Raw genomic sequence first — 23,822 nt, forward strand, 5'->3', positions numbered from 1 at the left:
TTTAAAGCCCACCCGTGGTACAGAAACGGAAGGCGATATAAGCATACATGGCCATGATGCGCACACGACAAACTGTCTTAAAATATTCGACTTGAGGGAAAGCTTCGTTAACAAACGATAACACGGCAATCAGCACTCGATTACGACGTGAGAAATTATTGAGACGTGGAAAATTCCCTTGAATTAAGTATGGTTTGCGAGACAAATGCTTGTAAGTATTGAACCTTTTAAAAGATGAGGGGTAATATGCGCTCACCGAGAGGGCAGCGTCCGCACGAGACCACCACCAGGCACCTTACTGAGACGTGGAGGGCTTAGCGGCCGGAACAAAGCCTCCCTTCTCTGCCGGCCAAGAGCAGAAAACGTGCTTTCCCCCATTGCACTGGCAGCAGAGGAAGGATACAGGATAGGAAAATCCCTCAACATCCTAACAGACTCACAAGAGGCGTGCCGAAACTATATCAGGGGTAGAATAAGCAGCACGGCACTCAAGATCCTTAGTAGAGCACCGCTCTATGAAGGACAACCTACACACAACATAATCTGGATACCAAGCCACGCAGGGATTCAGGGCAATGAAGGGGCGGACAGCTTAGCTCGAGGCTTCACCATCCGAGCGGGCGCCTCAGTCCCCCCGGGAGAGCCTCAGATTACTTGCGGGGACAGTTATTCAGAGCTGCTAAACCTATATAGGGGGCGAAGATTCCAATACCCCCCACCACACAAAGCGTTGACGAAGGAGGAAGCCGCAGGATGGCGTAGACTGCAGACGGGTTCCTTTCCAAATCTTTACGTACTAAGCAGGATGTTCCCCACACAATATTGCGGCGTATGCCCGTGGTGCGGAGCAAGGCCAACACTATATCACATCACATGGGAATGCGAGAGAAACAAGACATTCCACAAACATACAACACCAAGTGCGGAGCAATGGGAGAGCCGGCTCACCAGCTGCGAGCTAGGGGTCCAAAGGGCCCTCATAGCACACGCAAGCGAGGTGGCCCGACTCAGTGGTGCCCTGGACTAAGGGCCCACCCAAGGCTGAAGAGGACCCAAAGTTTTCAAGAATGAAGACTTCGTCCTCAACTCGCTAATATCTTAAAGAAACAATAAAGTTTTCCATTCCATTCCCATCGCTCAAGGTTGCGCGGACATAGTATAACTCTAACGTCTAGGAAAAGCTTAAACAGGTGCGACGGCGGCACGCATAGCGTTGGAAGCTAGCCAGAGTAACTATCTGAAGGACGGCTGCTGACGAGGGCGAAATACCTTCGTGTAATTATAATAACGCCAATAGGACTACTTTAGAAAACAAAGAAACGGGCCAGAGGGCTATATATACTACGAGAGCTATGAATGATAATTATATATATATATATATAGACACGTGTATTTATCTTTATCGGGCAACCACGTCTCCGCATGTCTTGACGTAACGGGCAACATCGCCGGTTAGGCGCGGCCAATAATACTTTTCTTGTATCCTCGATAGTGTCCGGGACAATCCGAGGTGTCCAGCGGTCGGTTCGTCATGTAGGGCGTGCAATACTTCTGGACGAAGTCCTGACGGGACAACAAGGAGTTATTTGGCGCAGACTGGTGAGAAGTTCTTCTTCACGAGTAGATTGTTTTGAAGCGTGAAGTAAGATAGTCCGCGCTTAAATGCCCTGGGGACAACGCCGGTGTGCCCTTCCAAATATTCGACGAGGCCTTTTAGCTCCGGGTCTGCCCGTTGCTGTTCAGCGAAGTCTTCCGCGCTTATCATTCCAGGGAAGGCGTCGTCATTCTCGTCATCTTGCGGCGGCGGGTCAATGGGTGCGCGTGATAGGCAACCGGCATCGGAGTGCGCATTCTTGTAGTCTGAGGCTCCACCGCGCCAGTCGTCCTGAAGGATCCTTTATATTCGCTAGCCAACACAACGCGTGACGGTCACTGACGACTTTGAATGGCGTGCCATAAAGATAAGGGCGAAATTTAGCTGTAGCCCAAACGATGGCGAGGCATTCCTTTTCGGTCGTAGAATAGTTGCCTTCCGCTTTTGACAGCAACCGGCTAGCGTAAGCTATCACCTGTTCGACTCCGTTGGTACCATTGGCACTGCCCAATGGTACCGCAGCCGAAGTGGGGAAATTCTTTGACGAAAACATCCTGCGGCGACATGGCGCCCCAGAAGTCCTCATCACCGACAGAGGAACGGCCTTTACAGCGGAGCTCACCCAAGCTATCCTGAAATACAGTCAGACAAGGCACAGGAGGACAACGGCCTACCACCCGCAGACGAATGGTCTTACAGAACGGCTGAATAAGACCCTCGCCGACATGCTAGCGATGTACGTCGACGTCGAACACAAGACCTGGGATGCCATCCTGCCGTACGTAACATTCACTTACACCACGGCGGTGCAAGAAACAACACAGATCACGCCGTTCAAGCTGGTCTACGGCAGGATATAACTCGTCACTTACAGCGCAAACATAGACGGAGGACAAAAAGGACGACGTAGACAAGCGCTGTCTGCCAACTGATTTTTATTTTTCAGAACCAAACATATATACCCTAAAACACCAAGACAAAAGCGCCCTCTAGAAGCAACACCCGACATGAGAATGCATTCAGAATTTTACCTAAGATGAACGAGAGCACATGTGCGATCTCAGGAAACCCAGTTCTTTTTCTGTTAGTGCGATAGATGGCTTACTAACCGAGTCGTCATCGGCAATCGCTGCTGCTTCAATGATAATTCTAGTAGTTTCATTGGGATGCCTAGCCAAGATGGTCGTCTCCTCAAAAATTGGGACGCAGCCGCATTGTGCGCAGTGAAACCCCAGGAAGCCTTCCCGCCCTTTGCGAACTTTATTGCTGTGTTCTTGTAACCTAACGTTGATACATCTACCAGTCTGTCCTATATAAGACCTACCACATTTCAGGGGAATCTTATACACTATACCTTTCGAACAACCTGTAAACTTCTTCCTATGATTAATGCTGCAAATACTACGTTTCTTAGCCGCAGGATTGGTTCTGACGCAAAGCTGGGCCAGTTTTTTTGGAGCAGAGAAGACAACGTCGATACCTGCTCTTTGTCCTATTTTCTTAAGTTTGTGGGATATTCCATGGACATACGGGATAACAGCTGTTTTTTTACTTCGTTCATGTACCTGAGACTCAAAGCTGTGAGGCTCGCTGTTAAACTTATTACGCAAGCTTTCCGAAACTGAGACCAGAAGGTTGCTCGGGTACACTGCAGCCCTCAACCGAGCTACCTGTGCACTGAAACTGGGATCTATCAAATGATAACATGATTTCGTTAGTGCATTATGCAAGCAGGCCTGAACGATACCTCTCTTAACGATTTTTGAATGGGCAGATGCATACGATAACAGAGGCTTGTTAGCTCGCGGCTCGTACATCCAGCATACATGTTGCTCGGTAAAAGACAACTTCAAATCTAAAAACCTAAGAGACCCATTATCCTGAAGCTCATGAGTGATTGTGAGGGGAGATAAGCATTCTTCGAACAGGTCTAACACTTGGCGAACAGAGGCGGCTACAAAGCTCTCCTCACTCTGCCCATTCAAAAATCGTTAAGAGAGGTATCGTTCAGGCCTGCTTGCATAATGCACTAACGAAATCATGTTATCATTTGATAGATCCCAGTTTCAGTGCACAGGTAGCTCGGTTGAGGGCTGCAGGGTACCCGAGCAACCTTCTGGTCTCAGTTTCGGAAAGCTTGCGTAATAAGTTTAACAGCGAGCCTCACAGCTTTGAGTCTCAGGTACATGAACGAAGTAAAAAAACAGCTGTTATCCCGTATGTCCATGGAATATCCCACAAACTTAAGAAAATAGGACAAAGAGCAGGTATCGACGTTGTCTTCTCTGCTCCAAAAAAAAACTGGCCCAGCTTTGCGTCAGAACCAATCCTGCGGCTAAGAAACGTAGTATTTGCAGCATTAATCATAGGAAGAAGTTTACAGGTTGTTCGAAAGGTATAGTGCATAAGATTCCCCTGAAATGTGGTAGGTCTTATATAGGACAGACTGGTAGATGTATCAACGTTAGGTTACAAGAACACAGCAATAAAGTTCGCAAAGGGCGGGAAGGCTTCCTGGGGGTTCACTGCGCACAATGCGGCTGCGTCCCAATTTTTGAGGAGACGACCATCTTGGCTAGGCATCCCAATGAAACTACTAGAATTATCATTGAAGCAGCAGCGATTGCCGATGACGACTCGGTTAGTAAGCCATCTATCGCACTAACAGAAAAAGAACTGGGTTTCCTGAGATCGCACATGCGCTCTCGTTCATCTTAGGTAAAATTCTGAATGCATTCTCATGTCGGGTGTTGCTTCTAGAGGGCGCTTTTGTCTTGGTGTTTTAGGGTATATATGTTTGGTTCTGAAAAATAAAAATCAGTTGGCAGACAGCGCTTGTCTACGTCGTCCTTTTTGTCCTCCGTCTATGTTTGCGCTGTAAGTGACGAGTTATACCATGGAATTCCAACTAGCCCGTAGTCAGACCTTGCTACGGCAGGAACCCGACGACGACGCTCGACGCCATGCTGCCGCACGTCACTGGCGAGGAGAACCTTGACGTCGCTACCTATCTCCAGCGCGCCGAAGAAGCCCGACAACTCGCCCGCCTACGCATCAAGAACCAGCAGCGTACCGACAGCCGCCACTACAACCTCCGACGACGCTTCGTCGAGTACCAGCCCGGTGACCGTGTTTGGGTTTGGACCCCTATACGCCGACGGGGACTTAGCGAGAAGCTTTTGCGTCGCTATTTCGGACCGTACAAGATCATCCGACGTATTGGCGCAGTGGACTATGAGGTCGTGCCAGACGGCATTTCGCTACCGCAGCGGCGCCGCTCACTACCTGAAATTGTCCACGTTGTGCGACTCAAGCCGTACTACCAGCGCTGATGAACTTTGGGACTTCGCGTAACTGACCTTTGAACTTTGTTTCTTTTCGTTGTTTTGTTGCTTATGTTTAATAAGTGTCCTTTTGTGTTTCGCTCTCTTATATTTGTAGCATCGGGACGATGCTTTTTAAGAGGGGGGTATTGACACGTGTACTTATCTTTATCGGGCAACCACGTCTCGCCGTCTAACAAATGTAATCGAACAGCGTGGGACGCGCCTGCATATATCCGAAGTTTCTGGAAAGTTATCGATGCTTCTATCCGCTGTCTGTTGTCGCCGAACCTTATGTTATCTGATTTCATCACCTGACGCGAATGATGTAGAACTTTGTGGAAGGCACGCGGGTCCGAACGATTAGTCTTGAACATTCGACGGCTATTCTTTAAAAGCCGACGCGCTTGACCCGCTGATCAGATTTTCGACGATCGCCGAGCGTGTTCGCCACTACCGTTGTGCTATAAGTGTAGCCTGTCTTGTGGGCACAGGTTCGCCCAATAAAAGTTAGTTTTGTCGTTTACAGTATGGCTACTGTGTTATTCAACGTCACCACCACGTGACAATATATATATACATATATATATATATATATATATTCTCATCTATGCGATCGAATGCGAGCGGTGTTGATTTGTCTCTGCGTGTAGTAGTTAAGAGAGCCAGTCTAAGGGAGAAGGAAGGAAGGAAAGGAAAGTCTCTGAAGCCAAATTGGAGCGCCATGGTTTTAAAGCGCACCCGTGGTAGAGAAACGGAAGGCGATATAAGCGTACGTGGCCATGATACGCACACGACAAACTGCCTTAAAATATTTAGACTTGAGGGAAAGCTTCGTTAACAAACGATAACACGGCAATCAGCACTCGAATACAACTGAAATTATTGAGACGTGGAAAATTCCCTTGAAATAAGTATTGTTTGCGACACAAATGCTTGTAAGTATTGAACCTTTTAAAAGATGAGAGGGAATATGCGCTCACCGAGAGGGCAGCATCCGCACGAGACCACCACCAGGCACCTTACTGAGACGCGGAGGGCTTTGCGGCAGGAACAAAGCCTCCCTTCTCTGCCGGCCAAGAGCAGAAAACGTGCTTTGCGATCGCTCAAGGTAGAGCGGACATAGTATAACTCTAGCGTCTAGGAAAAGCCTAAACAGGTGCGAGGGCGGCACGCATAGCGTGGGAATCTAGCCAGAGTAACTATCTGAAGGACTGCTCCTGACGAGGGCGAAATACTTTCGTGTATTTATAATAACGCTAATAGGACTACTTTCGAAAAAAAAGAAACGGCTCAGAGGGCTACATATACTAACAGAGCTATGACTGATAATTTTCTATATATATATATTCATCTCATCTATGGGATCGAATGCGAGCGCTGTTCCTTTGTCTCTGCGTGTAGTAGTTCAGAGAGCCAGTCTAAGGGAGGAGAAGAAGGAACGAAAGGAAAGTCTCTGAAGCAAAATTGCAGCGCCGTGGTTTTAAAGCATACGCGTGGTAGAGAAACGGAAGGCGATATAAGCGTACGTGGCCGTGATACGCACACGACAAACTGCCTTAAAATATTTAGACTTGAGGGAAAGCTTCGTTAACAAACGATAACACGGCAATCAGCACTGGAATACGACGAGAGAAATTATTGAGACGTGGAAAATTCCCTTGAAATAAGTATTGTTTGCGAGACAAATGCTTGTGAGTATTGAACCTTTTAAAAGATGAGGGGGAATATGCGCTCACCGAGAGGGCAGCGTCCACACGAGACCACCACCAGGCACCATACTGAGACGTTGAGGTCTTTGCGGCCGGAACAATGCCTCCCTTTTCTGCCGGCCAAGAGCAGAAAACGTGCTTTACGATCGCTCAAGGTGGCGCGGACATAGTATAACTCTAGCATCTAGGAAAAGCTTAAACAGGTGCGAGGGCGGCACGCATAGCGTGGGAAGCTAGCCAGAGTAACTATCTCAAGGACTGCTGCTGACGAGGGCGAAATACCTTCGTGTAATTATAATAACACTATAGGACCACTTTCGAAAAAAAAAGAACGGCCCAGAGGGCTATATATACTACGAGAGCAATGACTGATAATTTTCTATATATATATATATATATATATATATATATATATATATATATATATATACCCATAGGATTCTGATGAAGGCCGGACCCCGGCCATATCGTCAATAAACCGCTGCATATGCACGTCTGCTTCACTGTGAATATTTACCCGGACCCAGAACTGCTGTCCTTCTGGTATATATATATATATATATATATATATATATATATATATATATATATATATATATATATATTCATCTCATCTATGTCCTTTTTCACTCTCACGCAAATAATCGAGACGAAGTACACGGAAAAATCGCAACTGTATATGGCCTTCCTAGATGTCGAAAAAGCCTACGACTCTGTATCACATATTAAACTATGGGAAAAGCTTAAAATCATCAAATTGGACCAGGAATTATTGAATTACTGAAAGTACTTTAAAAGAATGCACAGTAGTTTATGAAGTCCATGGACTAAAATCTCGGAAAGTGAAACTAAAGGCCGGATTAAAGCAGGGATGTCCTTTATCACCGACCTTATCTAACATCTATATAAACGACCTCCGGAAAGCACTAAATGACGAGTTATATGGAGTGAGGCTCTCCGCAACAACAACAGTCCACCAAGAGGTCTACACGAATATCTCATGCTTAGCATTCGCTGATGATATTATGCTTCTGGCTGAGTCTTCAGCAGACCTACAGGACTTCCTAGATATCTCCCGAGTTGCGGCTGAGACCTACCTCAAGTTCAACGCAGAAAAATCGCAATGGATGTGCCTAAACACAAAATCTGAAAGATTGACATTCACCCTAGAAGGAAATTCTATAACAAAGACAGCAACTTATAAGTATCTTGGAATTGAAACATCAGACAAAAAAGCGTAACCTCAACAAACTGATTTCATAATAAAGAAATCGAACCGTCTGAAAGGTCGAGTATGGCACCTGGCCCGATACTCGTACAACCCTTATTCAGTTGGTAGCACACTGTGGAAGGCACTCGCAGTCCCAGCAACAACATACGCAACTGATTCACTAACATACTCGACACAGGCAATAAAATGTCTAAACCGGCACCAGAACGAACTTGGACGATGGCTGCTGGGAGGAAACATCTTCACAGCCGATACCGCAATAACAGGCGAAATGGAGTGATCACCGTTTGAAATTCGAGAAGCAAGGTCAAAATTACAATACATGGGTAGGTTGAAATTTATGCCCGAAGCCAATTACAGCCGCCGAATATACTTACACCTGCGGTAGAAGGGCATAAAGACCATCTGGGTGCAACGACTCGCCTCTATCGAAGCAAAATTCGGCCCAAACTAAATAAGTAAGTAAATAAATAAATAAATAAATGAATAAACTGTGAGAGACAGTAAAAAGCGGTATTTTTCCTGTGGTTCCTAAATCGCCTGCCCTGTGTTAAAAGGGACTAGGGACAAACTTGCTTACTTACTTACTTACTTACTTTTACTTACTTACTTACTTTATTTACTTACTTACTTACTTACTTTACTTACTTACCTACTTACTGACTTGCTTACTTACTTTACTTACTTGCTTTACTTACTTGCTTTGCTTGCTTGCTTTGCTTGCTTGCTTGCTTTGCGTGCTTGCTTTGCTTGCTTTGCTTGCTTTGCTTGCTTTGCTTGCTTTGCTTGCTTGCTTGCTTGCTTGCTTGCTTGCTTGCTTGCTTGCTTGCTTGCTTGCTTTGCTTGCTTGCTTGCTTGCTTGCTTTGCTTGCTTGCTTTGCTTGCTTTGCTTGCTTTGCTTGCTTTCTTACTTTGTTTGCTTGCTTTGCTTGGTTGCTTTGCTTGCTTGCTTGCTTGCTTGCTTGCTTGCTTGTTTGCTTTCTTTGCTTTGCTTTGCTTGGTAAGTAAGTAAGTAAGTGGTAAGTACTTACTTACTTACCAGCCTAACACCGGAGCAGCAACGAAGTGTGTTCTTCTTTGCTGCTGGTGTAAGTCTTTCGGGGGAGCGTGATCGTCAGCACGTTATTTTTACAAATGTTTAAAATGGTTTGCACTTGTTTAGAGCTACAGTATCTCTTTCTGCGACCGTTTAATCTCTGCCTCAACAGGTGTTGGGACCGTGCAGACCGATCAGGCCACTCACGTAGGTCTACGCGAAGTTCCTTCATCAGCTTGAGTTTATGCCTCCACCGATACGTGGAAACGCCCAGCTCACCTGTGGTTACCGGAACACCAGACACGTTCGGCGATGCGACAGAATGCTCGCAACGCAGGCTGCTTCGTTAGTACTCGCTTGGGGTCAACTGTCATGCAGCTGGCACAGAGGCTGGAGAGGCTTCGCGCGCTTGCTCCTAGTCAACCGTGAAGTAGACGACACGACATGCCATCGTGACATAGAGCCAGTGAAGCCGGAGTTAGCCCCGATCCCTCGGCGAACGAGTTGAAGAGAAAATCCATGGCTATGGAGGAGGGTAACTTGTAATCGTCCTTAGCTCTCCTTATATGAGACGTATGCTTCAGAAGAACTTCAGTATGGCCTAGTTCGTGTTTACTGCATGTTATATTGACCACAAATAGAAACTGGTACAACGCAAGAGAACACAAAAACGACACGGGCGGTAACTTTCAACTGGTTTATTCACGGCAACCCGTGGCAATATATAGACAAATAGAACATGCGCAGAATGCAGCAACAAGAACACTCATCAGCATAACGAGGAAACCAATTATCAAAAAAATATATCACCGATTGAAACAACCTAAGAAGTATCACTAACACAGTATTGGCCTTTCTTTTGTATGTGATATGCCTCCATCAGTTCGCGTGCAGTCTAGTCCTGACTCCTCCCCAGAATCTTTATCTCCTTGAAAAGTTGTTCACAGGGGCAGGCATTGCAGTGGGCAAGCAAGTGCGCCAATTCCTGTTTCGTTAAGTTTTGTTTAAGCTCTCTTACTCGATCATTCAGGCACCGTCCCGTCTGCCCTATGTAAGACTTGCCACACGCCAGGGGGATTTCATAGACAACTCCTACATTGCTGTTTGCACACGGCTTGGTATGGTTAATGCCACTAAGTATGGACAGCCGGGCTAGTTGGTTGTGATTAGCATTATGAAACATCGTTCCAGCGCACAATTCAACACGGACAGAAGAGAAAGACACAAGAACACCGGTTCGTGGATGCCTTTCTCTTCTCGTCCGTGTTCAATTGTGCGCTGGAACGATGTTTCATAATGCTAATCGTTAATGTCACAGCCTTGCCTTCCTTTAGGATCTCCCGAGGAGCGAGGGCAGAACCGCGACAGCTTAAAAGGGGCTGAAAAGCAAAGGGGGACTCCAAATCAGCCTGCCATCTTGCTTAGGTTGTGAGTGACCCTGTGAACGTGCGGTACCACTTCATGTGTTACGGCCATAGTAGTCGTCTTGCTTTGCCCCGAGATCCTTTTAGCTTCTGCAGGAGGGTTTCCATCACTGGCATTACCATCGAGTCAGGGATCCCTGTCGTCTTAAGCCGGGAAACCTGATCGTCAAAGGCAAGCTGCATCCTGTGCCCACACGACTTGCAGAGAGCGGGTTCTAAGCAGAGCATCGCTACCCCTCGTTTGACAATGTTTGACTGCGAGGAGCCACATGGCACCGAACCCTTCTGTGCGCGAGGGAAGTACTGCCAGCATTCGTGGCCTTTAGCAAACAACATGCTTAGGTCTAAAAAATGCATGAAATTTTGTGTGGAAAATCTTACGTAGGGCAGACGGGACGGTACCTGAATGATCGAGCCAGGGAACATGAACAAAAGTTAACGAAGAATTGGTGCACTTACCTGCGCTCTGCGCATTTCCCTGTCCCCTTTTTAGCGGCTGCGCGCCCTACTAAATGCTATGTTCGTTTGTGCGCGGACAGTTTGGAAGCACTGCAATCAGGGCACACAAGCGGGTATGTCATGTGGTACCAGCCGTGGTTACTCAGTGGCTATGATGCTGGGTTGCTGAGCACGAGGTTGCGGGATCGAATCCCGGCCATGGCGACCGCATTTCGATGGTGGCGAAATGCGAAAACACCCGTGTAATTAGATTTAGGCGCACATTACAGAATCCCTGGTGGTCGAAATTTCTGGAGTCCTCCACAACGGCGTGCCTCGTAATCAGAAAGTGGTTGTGGCGCGTAAAACCCCGTAATTTAATTTTTTTAAATGTCGTGTGGTATTTTTTTGTGTTTCGCGGGCAACTGCAATAAGCTGAAAAGCACCAATATTGAATAGATAGAAAGTTAGAAACTGTATAAACGGACGTTTCACAAAGCGCTGTACAACTTTCTAATTTAAATTTCTTGCTTAACTTCGTTGCTTCTGCAGTTGGTAAATAATCTTGACTAATTATCTAATAAGCAACATACTAAATATAGCGGTACACATTACATACAAAAGTGAGCAACATGCATTTGGTCACGTCGTCTTAGAGTGCATCGGCATATTTTTAATCTCTCTACAAAACCTGTATAAGGGTGGCGCAAGGATAGAGGTTATAGAAGTATGTGAAACATAGAGCGTACAAATCAAATGAAAACATGCATGGCCGCCAATTCCGCACGTGGAACACGCGCGATTTTTTTCGAGAGTATACGACACTGACGGCGTATTCATTCCATTTGCCTGTAGAATGCGCTGTTGCTCTGTTCAACTAGTCAGTAGACCTAGATGGGCGAGTTGGTTTGACATGACGATGATGTAAATGCGCTTCAAATAGCTGTGCGACGAGACACACATTGCGCAAATTCCAACTTGTTTATTCGAAACTCCCGTCGTCACTTACATGCGCTTACAGACTTGGCGTGCCCACTGCACCCATTGCGTATCCAAAAACCAAAGTTCCTTTTCTGTCAACCGTGGGTACGCTGCACTCACAAATTTTTCTATTTCTTCCCACATCGACTTACCTTGATAATAGGCCTTGCCCATCATTACAATTCCGGGCTATGACAGTGCAGCTATCAAATTTGGCGAAGTCGATATGTGAACAAATAGAAAAAATAACTTGTTTCAAAGAACAATTTGAAATTGCGCTATTTGTGTCTCGTCTTACCTATGGACCACATCTTTTAAGCGATTTACGTTATCGTCTGTTTACCTACTTCATTTCAAAGATAAGTGGTTCAGTCAGAATTTCATGATTCATAATATAAATTGCATCTAGTTGTACTAGACATGCAAGAAGAACAATGAATCGAAAGGCTACCTGAAATTAGGATATTTATGGCAGTGAAAAAGTTAAAATACTTGGTGACATAAACGAGCATGACGACGTGAATTTGGACGGACGGACGGACGGACGGACGGATGGATGGATGGATGTTATGAGCGTCCCTTTTGGAACGGGGCGGTCGGTTGCGCCACCAAGCTCTTGCTATTATACTGCCTAATATCCTACCTAGGTTAAAGCAGAAAAGAACATTTCGATGGTGGCGAAATGCGAAAACACCCGTGTACTTAGATTTAGGTGCACGTTAAAGAACCCCAGGTGGTCGAAATTTCCGGAGTCCTCCACTACGGTGTGCCTCATAATCAGAAAGTGGTTTTGGCACGTAAAACCCCATAAAAAAAAAGAAGAAAAGAAAGAAAAAACCTATGAACTACCAAAACCAAATTTTCTGACCCTCTATTGCGAACTTTGCGTTTGTAGCTCGCCGCTTTTTGTCGTTTCCCTACTTTTCTTCCAGCAATCTTCCAATCGCCTCTTATTAATCTCTATTGCGGACATGTTTACTTTTCCACTGCTCTCGCTGAACCCAAAGGCTTCAAGGAGGCCAGTGGGGCCTAAATCGACCGCTGGTCAGACGTCTTCACATTTTAATGAAAAATGCTCCATCATTTCCCTAGCTTTACCGCAGCGAGCACATGCTTCTTATTCCTTCTGACATCTCGCTTTTTAGATGCGTGTTGTAACGCATCCCCATGTCGCTTCGAAAAGTAATGAGCTTCCTTTGAGTTATCATAAATTGTTTCTTTCCTGATTTCGTTTTCTCCTCTTAATGAGCCCCTGTCCAGGCCCCACAGCAAATTTCGGTTATACGCTGGAAGTTATTATGTGTCCCCTAGGGAGCGTTGTGCCGCAAAAATTTTTCAAATCGGCTCATTATTAGCCGAGATACATATTTCAGTGCCGCGAACCCACGATTTCAGCAGGCGGGCTCCACTGCCAAGCAAGACACTCTCTCCACTCACCCCGTGTAGCCTTCGCAAACGAAATTCCTTCCCTGCGTTCTCCCATACCAGACCTCGAGGATCACGTGACACATACATCACAGGCCCCGCCTTCATTATTTTTTCTCCTCGCTTTTTTTCCCCTGCGCTACGCATTTCCGCTGACCGGGCTGCGCGCGAGCTGTTTTCTTGTTCGCGCAGCGCACGCTTTTGTGAGCTGTGCACAAGGAAACATGGCTAGCAGTATAATTCAGTGCTACACGAATACTGAGGCTAAACAAGCCGATCGCAGAGCGTGATCACGCGCTGGAACCCGGTAGAAAATGGCATCGTTTTGGTACCTGCGCGCGTGACAGCACGACCATGGAAACAAGCAGACGAAGCGGAAGTACATCTCTCTTGCTTCGGTGCGAAGTAAAACAAAAGAACACGCAGACATTCCGTTTGTGTGTTTTATTAATTCTCTAAATTTCAATTCGTTAATTCAACAACACATCGCACAGATAACAGATGTTGTCTTCAATAATTTTCGAAGTCACGTGTCACCACGAGCGACGTCATACTGCGGACACGATTGCGTAGCCGCAGGGGCGCAGGGACGTCACCATCCGGCTTGAAGTGCGGCGGCCGTGAGTGAAAAGGGAAATGGCGTTCGGATTGAAATTTCAGATCTTTCCGCGGCGCGTAGCGATGTTGCAGACAAGATTGTTATCGCGCAATGTATGCTCTGCGCTTGTCAGCTAAAATGGCCAGACCTAGGAGGAGCCTTTAAGTAGTTACTCACGGCAGGCTTCTCTCAATTGCCGCCAGCCATGATATCGTTTCAGCCTCTCGGACTTTCCGCTTAACGTTCTTTTTGGTTGTGTTGCCCATCGTACAGGCCACATACTTGCTGGTAAGCTTCCTAGTTATATTCCTCTGCTGTGAATCAATGCTTTTCCTGTACAGATACCTGAACACTCTCTCAGCCCATTCACTTTCTTCCATATTCCTCAGTCATTCTTCTTAATCAATCTTACTGCGAGCTTCCCTCACTTCAAGACTAGTCCAGCCCATATCACTCTGCGCAGCTTCATTTGTAGTCTTCCCGTGAGCGCCCATTGCGAGGCGTCCCACTGACCTTTGGTTCCCATCAAGGCCTGATTGTATCCCTGCTTTAAAGCAAATAACCGCAGTTTTAAAAGTAAGTCCTGGAACCATTACACCTTTACACATACCCCGGAGCACCTCGTACCTATTGTATCCCCATAGCGCTCTCTGCTCCATTATGGCTGCCATTTCCCTTCCCCTTCACTGTTATTGTTTTTTTTTCTGTGTTTCCATTGCCTTCGTTTTTCCATATTCTCTTACCCGAGGGTCTTCGTTGCGCTGCAGTGCCGTAGTGCGGCAGCTGATGAGCCTCACGGTGCCCGAGGACAGCGTGGAGGAAGTGCTGGACTTCGTAAAGAATGCCATCCTGGACGCCATGTCCGCCGAGAACACCCGCCAGTCAACGCGCTCGTCGAGCGGTCGAGCGCCCGAGGACGAAGCACTGGAGCGCCGTGCAGCGGCTGCTTTCCGAACGGCGGCGTTCCAGGCCGCTGGTGTCGAAGAGCCGGAGGACGCGGCCAGTCCGCTGTCGCTGGTGGCGCTGATGCGCCTCATCCAGGAGGAGCTGGTCACTGACGCCGAGAGCTTGTACAGGCCTGCCTCTGCGAGGTGCGGTCGAAAGCGTCGAGTATGCAGTTTCATATTACTATAACTAGAGGAAACTCTGGTGCTGCGATCGTTCGACCATCATGGGAAGCACAGGCTACGAACTGATATTCTCTTGATTGGCGAACTAGTGTACAGGTATGTATTGGCAGTTTTGGTGTCGCCCCAAGCGCACTTGTTATGACCCGCATTGAAGCAGGGCAACGCAAAGCTCTCTGCTTTTGTTCTGTTGCTCCAAGTGGCGATAATGCGCAGGGCCAGCGACTGGGACGATGTTTGTGTCGTGGTGTGGCGTCGAAGCCCTGACGGGAAAGCGACGGCATCGTAAAATATGAAAGAACGTGTTTGATCGTTTCGACATTGGTTTGTTACGTGTGTTAGGTTGGCGCTGTAGCGTTACGTGCTTTATCAAATTTCAGTAAAGCAGGAAGAAGGCACCACTGATATAAGCACGATACTACATATATGTTCCATGCTTAGAACCTTTAAAGCACGTGGAAAATGTGGCGTGCCTACTAATAAGCTTAAGTGGGGCTTTTATTAAAATGTGTCGCGACTGTGCTTCTACTGGTGCTTTCGTGGGGGATGACTGATTGGGCCCGTGTTTACCGGTCCACCGGTTATATGCCCTATGCATTACATGGCCTGCCCAGCCCGATTATTTTCTCTTAATGTCAAGCGGAATATCGGCTTTCCTCGTTGGCATCCACACTGCTCTCTTCCTATCCCTTACCATTGCACTTTACATCTTTCGTTCAGTCGCTCTTAGCGTGGTTTAGCTGTAAAGCTGTAAAGTTTAGCTGCACACATATGCTGGGTTTATAATAGCCTGCCAGTAACTGCCAATGATGTAGAGTGCAATAGACAGAACGCTGACTGCTTCTAAAACGCACTTTGTTTACTACATAGACAGTTGTACTTAGTTGTATAATTGAGGGCTTCATTACGCATTGCTCGTTTATGTGCTCATTGAAATGTGTGTCAGGACATTTGAGAACAAAAACTTACTTGTGGTAGAAAAGGTTGGTGGTCTCTGGCTGTAGTCTGCTGTCGCAAAATGGGTAAGCGCAAAGCCACGCCATACCAGATGCTGCTGCACGCTTCAGAAGAAGCAGTACGTCTGTATAGAATTTAATGGAGCATACTCGTACGAAGCCGCAAGCGTCACAGCAGACTACAGAAGACTACAGACACTGCAGACTACAGACACTGCAGAAGATGTACTTAAAAATACTTGAACACGTTCAGCAATCGTGACAGCCTACGCAACCTTTCGAAAGAGCGAGAGAGTTTGCAAGTGCCTCTCGTCTGCGTGAAAAGTCTCGCGTTCGCAGCGAGCAGGCGTCGTAGCAGACGACACTTGTAGCATTCCTCTCAAGGCGCAACACTTTCTCATAATACAATTTTTTTTTATTTCTGTAGATACCTGATGAGTAGTTTTATATACGTACATGCATGGTTGTTGTTGCTGTTGTAAAAATAAATAAATAATTATTCACTGGCGCTAAACCGGGAACAGAATTCCAGAACAAGGCATACCCTGATTAGAGTGTACTAGATTGGGGCCATGGAGGAAGGAAAATACTAGGAGGGAGTGTCACGTGACAATCTTGAAGCTTACTCAAAAAATTTAGAGGAATGGGATGATGGGTCGTAGGCCCTCACGTGATAGGCAAGCGGTAGCTTTGGTCGGCTCACTTTGGTTGCGTCTGCTACGGGGCTTTTGGAATATGCGCACATAGTCGGCGTGGAAAACGCACGCCGAAGTTTAGTGAAGAAATTCAAGTGTGTGAAGCCGTCGAGTCTGTGTTATGTCAATCATGTAAACCGCCGAAGCACCACATGGCTCGCCGCTTAAGCAAGCAGCAGACAGGCGCCAATGCAGTAGCGAACGAAGGCATCGGCATTAGGCCTAACAACCCGGGACGACCACCTCAAGCAAGGCTGGCCGCGTTTCGCGACGCTTTCAAGGAAACAAGGAAACCTTTCGCCCTGCAAACGTGTGAAAGCAACCAAGCCGCCCTTCGGAAGGCGATTCGTCGTGTTTGGGGGCATCTCCTGGAGAACAATCTGATCTTTCTGGGGAACAATCTTTCCTGGCAGGCGCTCAAGTGAGCGTCCAGGTTTCCCAGCGACTGCTTATCTATGTGAAAAAGAATTCGCCCCATCTTGTTCCGAACGATGGCAGGGCGAGCCGGGGACTCCGACCATAGTTGAGGCTGTGCCGGCCCACTCTTATGGTAGACGGTCCCAGTCGACGCTGTCGTTCTGCTCAATGCCTTCTGCCTCTCAACAGTCCGACGAGAACTCAACAGGCACGTCCCAACCAGCTAAGGACGTCGCGTCATACAATCTTACAAAATAGTGCACATAAATCTCAAGAAAGGGCTATACTTCGGCGTGTAGATTGCAGGGTAATGCTATTTATTTCTTTCACAACGAAAGACGCAAAGCAGAACCCTTTACTAAGCAAACGCACGCCAAATATTATCTCGCGAAATATATTATTTCATACTATATAGGCGCTAGACCGCGGAACAAAAATTTGCAAGAAAATACGCACCGGAGTTTCAGGTACACGACAGCTGATTTCACGAAGCCGTAGACCACGCTTGGGCCGGCATACCCTGCACGGTTTTAGAGATGACAGCACCGACTAGCTGCGGTGGTAAGCGCAAGTGATGCTTTGAAAGTTATGTCGCCACGAGTGTGACTCCCCAGTCTTTCTCCGCGTTTCAAGGCAACTCGTTTGAAGCGAAGGACGACGCCCGTGGTAGCACCCGAGGGCGTTATACTTCCTTCGCGCCTCCGTGCCTTCGACGGCAGGCACCACTAAGCCACTAGTCTTGATCATGTACCAAACAAACGCGAATGGTCCAGCAACAACGTGGGCCTATTCTTAACCGAAAGCACCGCGCACAAGGCCCCGGCGAGCAGGAGGGACGGCTTCAGATGGTGTCACGGCTTCGCGAGGCTAGCAGAATTCCGTGACGCTCCCTCCTAGTTTGTTTCTTTCCTCCGTGAATGGGGTTGCGGGTCCAACGAGGGCTCCCACGCTGAGGCATTTTTTATTGAAAATCCAGGTGGCGCCACGGTTGCCTTCTCCTTAAAGCCCCTTGATAATTTGAAAGTAGCGACGCTCTCCTCCTTGCGGCGCATTCCTCCTCAATTCTCCTTGCCCGCCGGCTGCGCACGGCACGCTTTTTCTCCTGGGCTCTCGCGGACGGGCAGCAGCATTCTATGGAGGCATGTTATTTTGGGCCAGTTGCGCGCCCCAGTGATGTTGAAGGATTTTGAGAAATGCTGATAAGAGCATCTATGATGCTGGAGGGAACGTTTATGAGGAGGCTGGTTTTTATTGCGAAAGCAATGCTGCTCGAGGTTTCCGCTCTTGGCCGTCGTCCCGGAGAATCCACCACTGACCTTTAGCGTGACCTATGTGTGACGTCATGCCAGCTGTGGAAAAGCGGCCCCTCCAACTCGGCTCGTCGCGATCGTCCCAGTGAATCCTCCACGCGCCGCTGCCGTGGGGGAGGCGCTCGCTCTACGTGACGTCATGCCAGCTACGGAAAAGCGGCCCTCCATCTCGGCTCGTCTCATCCCAGCGAAGTCTCCGCGGTATGTCGGATGATGTGTATAAGGTGAAGCTGCAACGATGTGCGGCTGCTAAGAAGCGGCGGCGTGCGGAAGAAACGCATGAAGAGCGGGAACAACGTTTATCTTAACGGCGTGCATATTGACACGTGTACTTATCTTTATCGGGCGACCACGTTTCGCCACCTAACAATTGTAATCGCACAGTGCGGGACGCGCCTGCATGTATCCGAAGTTTCTGGAAATTTATCGATGCTTCTACCCGGCTGTCTGTTGTCGCCGAACGTTGTGTTATCTGATTTCATCGCGTGACGCGAATGGTGTAGAACATTGTGGAAGGCACGCGGGTCCGAACGATTAGTCTGGAACCTCCGACGACGCTTCGTCGAGTACCAGCCCGGCGACCGTGTTTGGGTATGGACCCCGATACGCCGACGAGGACTGAGTGAGAAACTACTGCGACGCTATTTCGGACCCTACAAGGTCATCCGACGTATTGGCGCACTAGACTATGAGGTCGTGCCAGACGGCATTTCGCATTCACAGCGGCGCCGCGCACGACCTGAAGTGGTCCACGTGGTGCGTCTTAAACCGTTTTACGGACGCTAACGAAGTTCCCTTATTTTGTTGTTTTCTTTGCTACGAGTGCTTATTTATTACTTTCGTTTGTTTGCAGCATCGGGTCGATGCTTTTTAAGAGGGGGGTAATGACACGTGTACTTATCTTTATCGGGCGACCACGTTTCGCCACCTAACAATTGTAATCGCACAGTGCGGGACGCGCCTGCATGTATCCGAAGTTTCTGGAAATTTATCGATGCTTCTACCCGGCTGTCTGTTGTCGCCGAACGTTGTGTTATCTGATTTCATCGCGTGACGCGAATGGTGTAGAACATTGTGGAAGGCACGCGGGTCCGAACGATTAGTCTGGAACATTCGACGACTGCTCTATAAAAGCCGACACGCTTGACCCGCTGATCAGATTTTCGACGATCGCCGAGCGTGTTCGCCGCTATCGTTGTGCTATAAGTATAGCCTGTTTTGTGGGCACAGGTTCGCCCAATAAAAGTTTGTTTTGTCGTTCACAGTATTTCTACTGTGTTCCTGGACGTCACGACCACGTGACAATATTATGCAGCCAGGCGAATGCGTTCAACAGCTCTTGATCTGGGTGCATCTACAAGTATCATGCATGCTCTCAATGCTGACGCGACTTTGGCGACACCTGATCGTTCGACAGCAAACCTTATAGATGCTTTAAATGGCGACGAGACTGCGTCTACACGTACGATGAGCACTATGGAACTCTACAGCCTGAACAGAAGATTGCTTTCGCAATCCACTAGGCTTAGCCAAGCTAAGCCTCTGCCAATTTTTTCTTAACGCCGTATGAGCCAGGTATAGAGATGTAAAAGGAGATTTGAGGCGAGTTCTATACTCCAGACATTTTTTCTGCCACATGATAAGATATTTTACTTTGTGCGTCGGATCTACTATTGCTTTTGGCACATCCCTTTTCAAGGTCGCGTTTTGAGCGACAGGAAATATCACGTGACCGAACGAAGGCCAGAAGCGAACCAAAGCATGTGCAGCCGTGTATAAGAGATGGTTACTGATAGCAAAGGAATGATTGAGTAGTGATTGTATTACCGAGAATTCAGGATTAAGGTGTATTAAGGAGAATTAAGGTGGATTATTGTCGATGAAGGTAGATAAGTGTGAATGAACATGGATTAAGGTGCATTAAGGAAAATAAGGGTGGATGAAGGTGGATTAAGGAGCATTCATGAGGATTAGGGTGGATTAAGGTCGATGAAGGTTGATTAGGGTCACTAAAGAGGATTATTGTGGATTAGGGTGGATTAAAGCCAATGAATGAACATTAGGGAGAATTAGGGAGGATTAAGTTGCATTAAGGAAGATTAGGGTGGATAAAGGTCGATGAAGGAGTGTGAAGGAGGATTGAGGTTAATTAATATGGATTAAGGTACATTAACGAGAAAAAGGGCCGATCACTCTCTGACCACTTCTTTGTAAACAAAATACACACTAGTATTGTTGAAGGTATATCCGACCACGATATTCCAATATGTCACCTACCTCTGTCGTTTAGCATACAAAAAAGGTCTTTAGAAAGCACCGTTATCGACTTTGCGAAGTCGGACGACGCCAGTATTTTGACGTACATGACACATCAATTCACGGATTTTGCGGAAATGGCTTGCAAACCTTCGGCAGACGCAAATTCCCTCTGGATTAAGTTTAAGAGAGTAATACATGACTGCATTGAACAATTTATACCGTTAAAAACAAGAAAATCGCGCAAATAGAACCCATGGGTAACGCGTGAGGTAATTCATGCCAAACGAAAAGTGAAAAGGTTAGGTCGGTCTTTGAAGAAGACTAAAAATCAATTACTTGAGACATCAAAATTGATTACCGCCAAGGCAGAACATAAAGTTAAACTAAGCCACTCCAGAAAAGAATATTTTAATGCTACCCTGCCTAACTTCGTAAAATGTAATCCCCACAGATTTTGTAATCACTTCCGTGCACGCAAAGTAATCACGCCAGAACGACCCCACGATGAGAAAGTTTCTCAAGCTAATGCATACAACAAGTACTTCCAATCGGTATTTACTGCAGATAACGGGTTTGTCCCCCCAATAATTCCTACAGGTTTCACCATCGACTCACTAAACATAACTGACTCAGGAATCTTTAACCTCCTACTCGGATTAGACACGAAAAAATCTAGTGGCCCTGACGACGTGCCGAACAAATTCTTAAAGCGATACGCAGAATGGTGCAGCAGGTATCTTGGCATTATCTATCGCATATCACTTTCAACCGGACGTGTGCCAGATGACTGGAAAAAAGCAAAGATAATACCAATCCATAAATAAGGTGACACAAACTCTCCTTCCAACTACAGACCGATATCACTAACCAGTACATCGTGCAAGATACTAGAGCATATAATTTTAAAACACCTAACAACATATTTTGAAGAGAATGGCATACTAACAGCCAACCAGCATAGATTTCGGCACGGGATGTCAACAGTAACACAATTGACTGAAGTTATACATGACCTAGCACAGACTATTGACAACCGCGGTCAAACAGATATAATATTTCTAGATTTTAGCAAAGCATTCGACTGTGTGTGTCACAACAAGCTAATTGCAAAATTGGAGTCAATTATTGGAAATGGAAGCATTACAGCCTGGACTAGGGATTTTTTATCACAACGTTCACAGTTCGTTTTCCATGATGAAGCATCATCTGATGCAGTTCCTGTCACATCTGGCGTTCCCCAGGGCTCGGTCTTGGTGCTCTTACTATTTTTAATTTACATCAATGATATCGTCAATAACATAGCATGCAGCATAAAGCTTTTTGCAGATGATTGCATTATATATAAAGAAATAAGAAGTTATGAAGATCACCTTACTTTGAACAGATGCCTTAACGAGATAAATGCCTGGTGTGAACAATGGCAAATGTCTATCAACATTAAGAAATCAGTGACAATGGTAGTAACAACAAAGAAGATTAAGTCAGGATTCACCTACCTTCTCAATGGTACATCCCTCACTAATGTTCAGCAACACAAGTATCTAGGACTGACTCTAGCATCAGACTTGAAGTGGAATAAGCACGTTGCCAACATCACTTCAGCAGCCACCCGTAAGCTTTTCCTCCTTAAAATGTCCCTGAAATCTGCTCCCAGTCATATCAAACTGCTATGCTATAAAACCTTTGTGCGGCCAGTACTAGAATACGCCAACACGGTTTGGTTTCCTCACACAAAGACAAACATAGCCGAATTGGAAAAAGTTCAAAGGAAAGCAATACGGTTTATTCACAACAAGTACAAAACCACTGACTCGCCCACAGAACTCCTGGCTTCATCCGGAATGGACACACTGGTAAACAGAGCACAACAAGCTCGGCTAAAATTCATACACAACCTGTTGCACAACCGCTTTAACATAAATTCTTCAAAATACATCACTTTCTCTACGTCCCGTATTTCACGCCATAAGCATAATAAAATGTTAGTTGAGTACCCTTGTAAAACGGACACATTCAGATACTCTTTTTTCCCTACTGCTGTTAGGGAGTGGAACCACCTCGACTCAGCAATAGCTGATATAGACTCGCCTTCAATTTTTAGTAACACGATAGAAAAGAATAAGGAATGACTGCTAGAAATATCTTACTCTTATGCAAATTTCTTTTTTGCATTGTTTAGATCTATCTCTTATGTTATGTTATGTTAGATTGTATTAAGTTATGCACTGTTAAGTTGTAAATGGTTGTGTTGCATTTATATTTCATGAGATTGTATTGAATGACAATTTATTGTATTTATAACATGTTTTATTGTTATAGCTGGCTTCACAAATTGTATGCATGAAACGATGTCTATCTTTTTTTTGCATTTTGTATTTTTCCAGACTGTACTGTGAAGCTACTGTAGCGTATCCAGTTTATTGTACTTTGTATTCACATGTTCTATGAATAATGTTGTATCAGCGCTTACATTGTAACAATATGCCCACTTGCTATGGTCTCGATAAAGAGACTGGCAGTATTGAAAATAAAATAAAAATAAAATTAAGGTGGATGAAGTATTAGAATGGATTAAGGTTTATTAGAGTATGTTTAGCAACCTTAATCCTTCAAACACCTTAATTCACCCTAATCCTCCCTAGTCCTTTTTCATGCACCGTAATCCTCCTTAACCGTAATCCACCCTAATTCATTTTATTACTCCTTCATCAACCCTAATTCACCTTAACCAACCCTAATACATCCTAATGCTCCTTCATACACCTTCATCGTCTTTCATACATCTTAATCCTGCTTACTACACCCTAATCCACCTTAATATACCCTAATCCGCCTCAATCCCCCATAATCCACCCTAATTCACCTTTATCCTCCGTAAGCTACCTTAATTCGATCACTAATAAATCACTAACTTGGCTAATCATCATCTTATAAAAGGGTGGACATGCTTTGCGTCACCTCTGGCCTTTCTTGAGTCACGTGATATTTTCTGTTCACAACGGGACCTGGAAAAATAGAGATCTAAAGGCTTTTGCCTTAAAATTGAAAACAACGCAATGTGGTCTTGCTAACGCTCATCAGCTGCAATACCACGGATATACTTGCCACTAACTTTTTCAGGGCTTGTATTCATCGTATCTGACTGACGCACGGATTGACGTAAGCTAGAAATATGAGCTCCTCTACAAGCCGCTATTTCAATTTTCAGTAAAACAGGCAATGATCCTAACAATCGCGAAAAGTGCGATCGAGAGGCTGTAGGTTCGCACATAATTGTTCGAAACGGAAAGCAGAAT

At 46.2% G+C, this 23,822-nt stretch overlaps 1 protein-coding gene across 1 annotated transcript in view; it reads left to right on the forward strand.

Moving 5' to 3' along the window:
• The window catches only part of LOC129386665 (uncharacterized), a 182,204-nt gene that overhangs the window by 64,969 nt on the left and 93,413 nt on the right, over positions 1-23,822 (forward strand). The window contains exon 3 of the mRNA XM_055074785.2: positions 14,530-14,853. Within this exon, the coding sequence (XP_054930760.1) occupies positions 14,530-14,853 (324 nt within the window). The remainder of the gene's footprint in view (positions 1-14,529; positions 14,854-23,822) is intronic.

This window comes from Dermacentor andersoni, chromosome 4, assembly GCF_023375885.2.
Source record: "Dermacentor andersoni chromosome 4, qqDerAnde1_hic_scaffold, whole genome shotgun sequence".
Taxonomy (NCBI): domain Eukaryota; kingdom Metazoa; phylum Arthropoda; class Arachnida; order Ixodida; family Ixodidae; genus Dermacentor; species Dermacentor andersoni.